At 39.3% G+C, this 10,826-nt stretch overlaps 1 protein-coding gene across 1 annotated transcript in view; it reads right to left on the bottom strand.

The window, feature by feature from the left end:
- The window catches only part of LOC122533264 (neurogenic locus Notch protein), a 261,439-nt gene that overhangs the window by 101,080 nt on the left and 149,533 nt on the right, over positions 1 to 10,826 (bottom strand). Inside the window, exon 6 of the mRNA XM_043662819.1 lies at positions 2,147 to 2,503. Coding sequence (XP_043518754.1) covers positions 2,147 to 2,503 — 357 coding nt within the window. The remainder of the gene's footprint in view (positions 1 to 2,146; positions 2,504 to 10,826) is intronic.

Genomic DNA, 10,826 nt, shown 5'->3' on the forward strand with positions numbered 1-10,826 from the left:
ACTGCAACTTGAGTATTTACACTCGAAATACAGTGTAACTTGAGAATTTCATTATCCATGAGAATAGTAAGACGAACTGATCGAGATTGTTTGAAAAATTGGAAAATTTGCATTGCAAAGTACACGTGGATACACTTAAGAATTTGATTATCCACGAGAGTTGTTTGGCCAAGATCTTTCGAAAAACTGGAAAATTAAATTCCATTTACCAAAATACACTGCAACTCGAGTATTCACACTCGAAATACAGTGTAACTTAAGACTTTCATTATCCATGAGAACCGTAAGACGAATTAATCGAGATCGTTTGAAAAATTGGAAAATTTGTATTGCAAAGTACACGTGGATACACTTAAGAATTTGATTATCCACGAGAGTTGTTTGGCCAAGATCTTTCGAAAAACTGGAAAATTAAATTTCATTTACCAAAATACACTGCAACTCGAGTATTCACACTCGAAATACAGTGTAACTTGAGACTTTCATTATCAATAAGAATCGTAAGACGAATTGATCGAGATCGTTTGAAAAATTGTGAAATTTCTGTGCTAAACTATAGAATCGATTATCCGCGAGAATTACAAAGATAGCTCATCGGGATCGTTTGAGAAATCGGTCGCGACTACAAAAATTTGATTACTTTGATTACGACGGATATCGAATACCAAGAGTGAAAAATGTCCCGACGTTTCTTCGATGTGTCCCGACGAGTCGGTTCGGCCTGGGCCCCCTTTCCGAAATCGTTTCGTCCACCGGCATCTCTCGGGGCGCGCGGCTAGCCGAAAAAAGCAGTTGCTCGACGATCGGGGCTACGCTTGATCGGTACCGCCTTGAGGGCGATCGCGCGATCACACCGTGACAAAAGAAGGGAGATGCCTGTATTTGGCGATCGGCGCGGACGCGGACGCGCAACGATCGATCTGAAAAGCTCGGTCGTCGCTGCACCACCCGGCTTCTCCCGAGTCCGCCAGGCGAAGAAGTACAGAAAGGACAGAAACTCGTTTTCAGTCGTCAAGGTCGCCGCCTCGGTAAGGCTAGGCTGCGCGCAACACACACCAGCCTCCCGGAATCCCGGGATTCCAACGGGCCCTCGGAGAGGCCTGGCCATCATATTGTTGCACGTGCAGATGCACCTGCCTACCTCGCTGATGCCGATGCTCTCGCTATGCATAATACCGACACGATTCCGCGTACATTGGCCCTCTCGCGGAAGGGCGGGAGGCGTGTGCCTCACGCCGCCCCGCTTCATTCCTCTCCGCAACTTGCGCCGCCGTGTTTGTCTTCTTTATCGGGCGCGCCGTCTTCGGGATCCTACCATCCTGATCTTGGCAACTGGTGGTAGCCAATTGGTGGAAAACTCGCGAACGTTTTACGACGAGGAGTATGTAGCGTTGGAACGACGCACGTGGAGAATTCTTTTGTCCCAAATTGCAACATTTTTCTCAGTTTCAAGCGTATTTAAATGCAAGACGAAACAAACGATAAGTTTAGTTACTCTTTAATCATTTCTATCCAGTGATATCGCACCGACGTAGTTCAAAAGAAACAGAATGCGACGAATTACTGTTCGGTCATTACGGTTCGGTCACTCGTTATGGTCCGCGAAACCAGTTGCCAGCGCAGGAGTTTAACGAATTGTCCTACCTATTCCTGCTGTAATCGGTCAGATCATTTTCTTTTTCTTTCTTTCTTTTAATGAAAGGAACAGACAGATAAAAAAAAATTGTATCTCTCTTCATTTTCTTTTCAACAAGGTGTTAAACCGGTTATTCGATCAAAGAATCACTTCGAAAAGAAAATATTCGAGAAATAAGAATCAAAGCGCAGAAAATGAACCTGCTCGACGACCTAGCCAACACTTTACACGGTGGTGTATCTTCAACTACGCCAGGAGTGTAGCATTTCGTGATTATTTATTAGAGTTAGTCTTACTCCAAATTTCGTCTTTGTCTAATGTCCTTGTACGTTTGCTCTATTTATTAACTATTTTGTGTCGAAGCTCGCACAAGAGAAAAGAAATTGCCACGCAGAGTACAAAAGTTGAACGCGCAATACCGGCACAATATCTTCCCTCGAGTGAAACTTCAGTCATTCTTCCTTCAAACTTCAGTTTCAACTTGTTTGTTGAATCGACGATGAAACTCACCCGTCTTGCCGTATGTGCACTGACAGTAGAAGCTACCGACGCGGTCGATGCAGGTTGCGCCGTTGAAGCAGGCAGCGCCTGCACAGTCGTCGATGTTGACGCTGCAGTCGGGCCCGGTCCAGCCGTTCACGCATATGCACGAATAACTACCGGGTGAATTGGTGCACGTGGCGCCGTTATGGCACAACGAAGGCCGGACCGAACACTCGTCGACGTCCAGCTCGCACTGCGTGCCCGTGTACGACGGTGGACAGAGGCACGAGTACTCGTTTATCCTGTCCATGCAGGTTGCGCCGTTCTGGCACAAGTTTCCAGGACAGTCGTCAATGTTCTCCTCGCACTGGTCACCGCGGAAGCCTGAAACAATCCGGAGAGAAAATTCTCGATTAGTCAAGCTTTGTGGCCAATCTGTCAATCTTCAAAGTTGAACGAAAGTTAGTAATCTAGATCGGATCCGTAACCGCGACAATAATTGTGCTTCGTGACCGACACTCTGTGAAACATTACTGATGAACATTATTCAATATTTCAGTCAATGTTTTATAATTCTGTAGAAAAAGTTCGTTAATAAACCTGAGCTTGTTGCCGGTTCGACAGCAGACTTTAAAAATGTTCACCGTTCATTTAAAATAAATGAAGATAATTCTCTTCTCGAAAGTCCTGTAAATTGTAATTAATGCGTCGAAGAATTTCTTTCTTTTTTTTTTTTACGACTGAATTTGCAATGGATTTGAAGTCTTCTCTTTACAACGACCGCAGAAAATTTAATGTATGATTTTTTTTCTCGCCATCTCAGTGTCGATATAATGAATTCTGGATACCAGGAAGATTCAAGAAGATTTTGATCGTTACATTGGTATTCAAAGATTTTTAAATCGTCCAAAAGGCAAGTTTCGAGGGTTCGTTGCAAAGCGGGAACTACACTCTTCAAATTCATCGTAGGCTCAATTATGAAAATTTCTTAATACTGTAGTATCGGTTATTATAATTAATCTGTAATTATAATTTTAGTTGTGTTCAAATATAACAGATGTCTTTGTTGATCATAGAAATATGATAAAGTATAAATGTGATGCGACAAAGTCCAAAGCTTCTCTTTAAAAAAAAAAAAAAAAACCAGAGTCGTGAAAGAGCGTTGAAAGAAACCTGTTAAAAAGTTTCAATTGTGTTGTCAAAAGAGTTTATTTGAGTCGTTAGTTCGTGTCGCTTTAAAGTAATTTGTCTCGTTTAATTATTTGTCGTTCTATTATCATTATTTTCATTAAATAAATTTCATTATTTCTATCGTATCTCTAGAGTTAGACAATACAATCGAGATTAAATTGTTAAGTATAGGATAAAAGTATAGTGTTAAATAGGTTAGTGTTAAATTGTTAAGTATGACGAGAGTGAGAGAAACAGAGAAAATGAAAAAAAAGAGAAATGTAAACCAAGTCCACTTTCATGGCTGTGAAGCCGAAAAAATAAAATTATCTATCTATATCATGTCTCTACAATACCGTGACATACTACGACAATTTACATATTGCGAAAACATTCAGGATAAATGCATATCGAGGCCACGTTTATTACCGCACAAATTTAATTATTCCCTATAACAAAATTACAACAGTTTCAATAACCTAAAACCCATAAACTGTTATATTGTAAACATTATATTTTCAGTTAAACTGTTATATCTTCAGTTTCAATGGAGTTAAGTCCTCTACACACACACACACACGTAGATAAGCCATTTTTACGAGACTTGGTACCAGCGAAACTTCAACTTAGCACTTAGGTTACGCGACGCAATCGCGCACGAGGAAAAGGGGAGGAACGAACAGAAGGGTAAAACATATGATCACGAAGATGTTGCAGGCGAAACCTCCTCGTTCAACCGGTCAGACGGTGACTATTGTGCCACGAAACAGCGACGGTCACGGTCGTAAAGTGAACTCGTTACCACGTCACATTCCCTCGTGCGTTATCTCAAGCAGAGTCCTCCTCCTCGAAGCTCAAGAAAAGGAATTTTTCTATCGGGTGGGTTTTTATTGGTTCCACGAATTGACGGTGGGCTGGAAGAGGCGAGAGTCGGCTGGAGATAAAGCGATATAGGCCTACAGGGGATAGCCGTGAAATTGATAGTTGGCCGTGTCGATCGACTTTTCTACTATGTTGCACGGTTAACAAACAGCCGGCGTCCACAATCACCGCGTCACGATCGACCTGGAACGAAAACCTAACTGTTTGAGAACAGGGAGGGGAAAATATTCAGAAGAGGAGGAAGAGGTTGCTAGAAGAAGCGTTGCTACACACGGTGTGTTTAATCGCGACGAAAATCGGCGTGAACCACCGGCGAGACGCAAAAAATGGCGTGGCTCGAGAGGAAGAAACGCGGGCCTCGCGGTATGGTGGATCGAAGACGGGGGAAAGGAGGGATCGATGTACCGTGACGATCGATTATTTGCACGGTGTCCGGGGCAAGAGAATCCTTTGTGCGGCTTTTTGGTCTAGGCGGAGCGGAGAAGATGCATATTTATGGGCTGCGCTTGATAGACTCGAGGAGATTTCGCGCGGTCAGTTTGATCGGCGACAAAAAGGTGGCAGTAACGAGGAAGTTTCATCGTGGACGGGATCGTAATAAAATCGATGTTGCGAATAATCTTGGTCGAGTAGAAGTTAAGAAATTTTCTAATTGCAAAAAGTTCAAAGTGTCGAACGAAATGTAATTGGAAAGTTCTCTCTCCTTTGCGTCACGTAATTGTGTAACAATTTAATTCGTGGTATTAACGTGATATTTAATCATGGTGACACACATGTATCTTTTCGTTTCTTATGTTTATCACTTACTCTTGTTTCAAACAGAAATTTTGATACGTTCATCACGAAAGAAATTTATTTACGTAGATTGTTCTACTATGAAATTCATCGACTAATATTATTTTACACGATACGTATTGTTATGTATCATCTATAGGAACAGTGTTTTCAATTACTGTATAGCTTTATTGTGAAGTTTATTATCCTTATTTTAAATCACATTTATTCACGTTAATTGCTCACATGTCTACTGTAACATTCTTTTTCAAATATATCATTCAAGCAAACCAAGGACAATTTACTATTCCAACATGCCGTAATCTTCATCAGGGAGCGAAATTAAGTTTTTAAAAAACTTGTATTATATTTCCTATAAAAAAAAAATATTTGTTTTTAATGGAAACAAATTGAGAACACTTTTGAACAGTATTTTCACGGAGCAGATATTTCAGAATAGAATAAAAATCGAGCACTATTCATCGAACAGTATTCAGTGTATATGTGCCACAAATATCGAGTAAGTAACTATTTTTTAATTTTTAATCCTATTTTGCCCCATTTCTAAGAACGTGTATTCACCAGCAGGACTTGTGACGTAACAAATTCATCCTTCACTTCTCAAAAATGTTCCACGATCAATCTTTCAAACGGAGCCCATACAAAAGTTTACCTCAACTATCTATTTTCCTGGTCCTGAGTTTTCATTTCTCAGAATTGTACCATCGAGGAGCGAGCTAACGATTTATCATACGATCCGATACAATAAACTCGGACAAAAAGCTCGGCTATAGCTTTATCCATCGGTATCAGCAGCAGACCCAGTCGTGTACGTACTTAACAACACTAATGGCGCGCATAATTTATGTCCGATAGAGCGGTTAACTAAACTTCCTGCGCATCTGCACCGGTTCGCCAGTCATGCACGAGATACACATAGAGTGTCGTTCTACGTGAGCCACAGTTTCGTCCCGTAGTGGAAAAAAAAAATTCCCCGGACGATACGTATGTACATATGTATAACGCCGAGACCACACGACGTTATTATAATACCGAGGGCTCGCGGACAGGGGCGCAACATTAATATTAAAGCGATGCAAAAGCAAATCGGCGCCATTATTCGAACCGGCCATCTTGCGAGAAATAACTCCCCAGTCTTTGCCACTCTGGTCCTTTTCAGTTTCCAGAACAGCTTGGCTGTCAATTTCGAATTTGAGAAGTTTTACTAGATAGGGTGGTAAATAAGCAGGGGAATTTTACAACGGTGCATAGAGCAAGTTCTGACAGTAAAATAAAAAAGGATGACACAAGATGCAAAATTACTGAAAATAATTATTTTCAGAATTTCAGTCAATACAAAAGCAAAATTTGTTACGTTGACTTGATAGATTTTTGGAAGATCCTACCTTTTAAGGCTTTTCCAAATTTTAGAAAGTTTGTACATAATGTTACACAATGATAATAATATAAATATACAAATATATAATAATAATAATATAAATATATAAATATATAAATATATATAAATTTATATTATTATAATTTTATTATAATATTAAATATTATTAAAATTTATAATATTATAATTTTATTATAATATTAAATATTATTAAAATTTATAATATTATAATTTTATTATAATATTAAATATTATTATAATTTATATAAATATGTAATAATATAAATATGTTTGAAAATATATCTATAGATGCTTTCTCCTCCATTAGAAATTAAGAAATAAGCACTGATCGAGACGATCGAGAGTTAAATAAATCCGGATACAAATAATTTGGTCAACAGCAAACAGAGTCATAAATCTCATAAATTAAAAATCTTCTAAAAATAATTTAGCGGCGCATCGAAGCTCACTTGAAAAAAAAAAAAAAAAAAAATTGTTAAAACACAAAAGTTTTGCCACACCTGTCGCATAACATTTCAGAACTTTGGAACCTTTTGGAACCTTTTGCTCGTGAATGCTTCGAGCTTTCCTCACTGTTGCATGTTGAAACAACGACGAAGAGCAAGGAGTCAGGGTCGGACGTAATTAAATCGTCTGCTTCTCGCGTGAAATCGAAAGGAACTTTTGTTTTTCAACTACGCACAGGCGCGTGCAAATTTCAATCAATGGTACAGTAAAGTTACGTTTAACAATTTATATAATAATTTTACGTAAACTACGGCTGGAAGAAATGCGAGTCAATTTCTCAAAGATCGGCATTACGGCGCAACAGATGGTTGCACACGCCAGGGGCTTCGGGTGCGAATTTCGGTGGAGAGATTGGAGAACTGGAATTTCAAGGAGGTTTCCCTCCTCGAGTTACCGGATTACAGGGGACCGGCACGCCGACTCGCACGCTACCGTGAAACCCTCGCGTCCAGCCTCAAGTCCAGATTGCAATCCTTTCCAGCTCGCGAATTTATTTCCTGACGAATTGATACGCGCAACACTCTCGAGGAACAAAGGTATTTGTTTTGCCTTTCTCACCGCTTGAATCTCTGACGCTTTGCTCCGACGATTTCTAGTTGGAAATTCAGGGGAAAGTGGAAAACAAAGGGGAAACGAGTGTAAACGTTTGAGCCGTCGTTTTCTCCCGGATGCCGAGGTAGAGCGAAAAACGAGCGAAAAACGGACGAAACGACGGAGAAAAGGAAGAGAAAGAAACGCGGAGGAAAGAGGGAAGAGAGTTGGCAACGCTCGCCACGGTTCTGGGGCGAATCGATTGGGGGGCTTTAATGTTCGACAGTGGCGAAGACAAAAGCGGGATCACTGAGTCTCGGGACCCGCTGAAAAGTCCGCGTATTTGCCAGACCATTCGTTCCGCGTTTCGTTCGTACTCGATCGCGCGGCATTCATCCGCCGCGTTCGCTTTTCTTCCCTCTTTTTGCGAATCTTTCTCGCCTTTCAGGGCAACGGAGAACGCCGAGTAAGAAACTGTTAACGCCGTGATGCAACGATCTTCTACGTTTGCGTGTTTGCAACGTTTGGTTTGAAAAAAATATACTACGTTTTGATGTGAAACGTGGTCACGCGTGACTATGCCAAACTATGTATATGAAAGCATATGGATAATCAGCAACAGCCAAATATGTGTATAATTGTATATGATTATTCCAAACTTTGAAATATATATTAGAGGATATGGATATTCAACGACAGCTAAATGAAATGTATGAAAATTATATAATAATATATGAAACTTTGAAATATATATATATTTTTAGATAGATATATATCTATTTATTTATATCTATTTATTTATATATTAGATAGACAGATATATATATATATGGGAGTATATAAATAACAGCTAAATATTCGAAGATTACATAATCATATGTAATTTTAAAATATTCGTATAATAGATTGAACAGAATATATTTGAAAATTATATAATTACATTACAAAATTATATAATTTTAAAATTATATAGTTATAATTATATAATTATATAACTAAACTTTGAAATATGGATAATCGTAATAACAGTTACTAAAGTCAACGACAATTACTAAACGTATGAAAATTAAGTAACCATACACAACTATGTTGTTCAAACTCTGAAATATACATATATATACATTGGAGCATATGGACAGTCAGTAGCAGCTAAACATATGAAAATTCAATGAACGATCCCAACGAGCCCTGAATAATTCCAACAACACCGAGGAAAAAGACGCGTCCATCAGGTCACACGCTGGTAGAGGACGCTCTAGATGGGAAAAGTATGTATATAAACACGGATTGCACCCTTCGTAAATAACTGAAGAGGAACCCTCTTGCTATCCCCATGGCTCATTTCCATAAGGTGCGAGCCTCTCTTTCTCAGAAATTCTGCCAAATCGTTTGGGTCAGTACTATCCTGTGAGCATCCATCAGTGAGCATATATATACATATCTTGAAATATTTAAAAATAAATAAATATATATAACATATTTTGAAATATTTAAAAATAAATGTAGCGACCTGATTTAACAAGGCACTTTAATCTTCAACACAATTTAGTACAATACACGATAATGGCACGCTAAGGCTTTACGAACAGATATATATATATATATAAGAACACATATATAAACACTGCAAATATCTTAGTGACGAAATTGTCACCACAATTAATATATATACACATATATACATGTTTTGAAATATTTAAAAATAAATGTAGAGATCTGATTTAACAAGGCACTTTAATCTTCAACACAATTTAGTACAATACACGATAATGGCACGCTAAGGCTTTACGAACAGATATATATATATATAAGAACACATATATAAACCGCTGCAACTGCTTAGTGACGAAATTATCACCACAATTAATAGATGTCGTGATTAATATCACATTTCAGCAATATAACGACAAAGATGCTCCGAAATATTGCTCGTAGAAATCTACATAACTCGCGACAGTAAAAAAAAGAAAAAAAAAAAGAAGGACAGCAATGGTCGAGGAGAAATTACGCGTGGGTGCGTGTCGGAAAGGGAGGGAATAATGTTTTCCACCACTTATAAATCAACCTGGGACGGAGGCCCATAATTGCAATTGTCCGTGAGCCTCAAACCAGATCAGAACGATCAAGAGCTGTTGTTTGTACGTGTTCTCCTCTGTTTATCTGTGTGTGGGTTTCGATGGACGTTTGCGTGTAGTGCAGACCCTATTCGACAAAGGATACGTATCCGTTACTTCGTTACAGATGCAGGGCCGTAACGAGCGGAACATCGGTATGAATCTGCCCTGTGCTCTTTTTCGGCGATCAATAGCTGCTATTCTTGATTCTCCTTTTGCCTCTCTTTCTTTCATTTCTTTTAAACATCAAATTAATTCAAACGATAGATTCACGATAAATGGCTAGGTAAATCCGCAAACGATTTCGTGCAATAATTTCTGCGCAGTGGAGCGTGAAAGAAAAATGGCCGTCTCGAGATGGCAACGTGGAAGGGGAAATTTTGAGAATCCTGCGAAGCAATTGACAATTATTTGATGTCATTCGCCAGAGTTTTTGAGCGAGCCAAGGGATGAAGGAGAAAAAAAAAAAGGAGGTGGAGCAACGGATTGTTGCCCTTTCCCCGCTCGTTTGGCCGACTCCATCTGAACGATTTCGATGGAATCCGAGAATTTCGACCTGCTTCCTCTTCCTCCTCGATCACACGAAAAACCTCGCGTTTCTACCAGAAACATAGGTTTCTCGCATGAAGAAAAAAAAAAAATACACGACATAGCACACCATTTCTATCAAAAAATACCAAACAACAATTTAAGCAGAAAAGAAAGGATTAGCTATGACTAAACTTCGAATCGGACTGTCCAAGATCACACACGAATACCTCCTAAGCAAAACAGAACACCACCTTTTTGCAACACCTGCAACCAACAAATCACCACTCAGCACTTGCCTACATGAATGCAGAAAATACCAAAACATAAGAAGTAAATACGGATTAAACCAAAATACCGCTCTAACCTGCCAGAAACAACAAAAAGAACGTTATCAACTAAGGGAGACCCAACTACTAGACCAGTTATAAAGAGACACTTTCAACACGTCGCTAAAGACCTCGTAGAAAAAGAAAAAGAAAAAGGAAAAGCGAACGCTCCAAACCCTTTGACCCGCAAACCGTGGCCCCTGCATCGTCGTGGCTTCGTTACCACGAGGATACCATTTTGTTTCCACCGCCAACTAGGAAGCATCCTTCCGATCCGTAACGTAACGCCACTGTCTCGTTGCGAATCGATCTCGCCGGTCGACTCGCTTTTTCCGAATCCGTACCACGCCAAGTTTCCTACGACCCACTCGCTGCCAAACACTTTGTTCCTTTCGTTTTTTTTTTTTTTTTTTTTTTTTTTTTTTTTTCCCAAAAAAAAAAAATTTTTTTTT

Source organism: Frieseomelitta varia, unplaced genomic scaffold (assembly GCF_011392965.1).
Source record: "Frieseomelitta varia isolate USP_RPSP 00005682 unplaced genomic scaffold, Fvar_1.2 scaffold_514, whole genome shotgun sequence".
In the NCBI taxonomy this organism is placed as follows: Eukaryota; Metazoa; Arthropoda; class Insecta; order Hymenoptera; family Apidae; genus Frieseomelitta; species Frieseomelitta varia.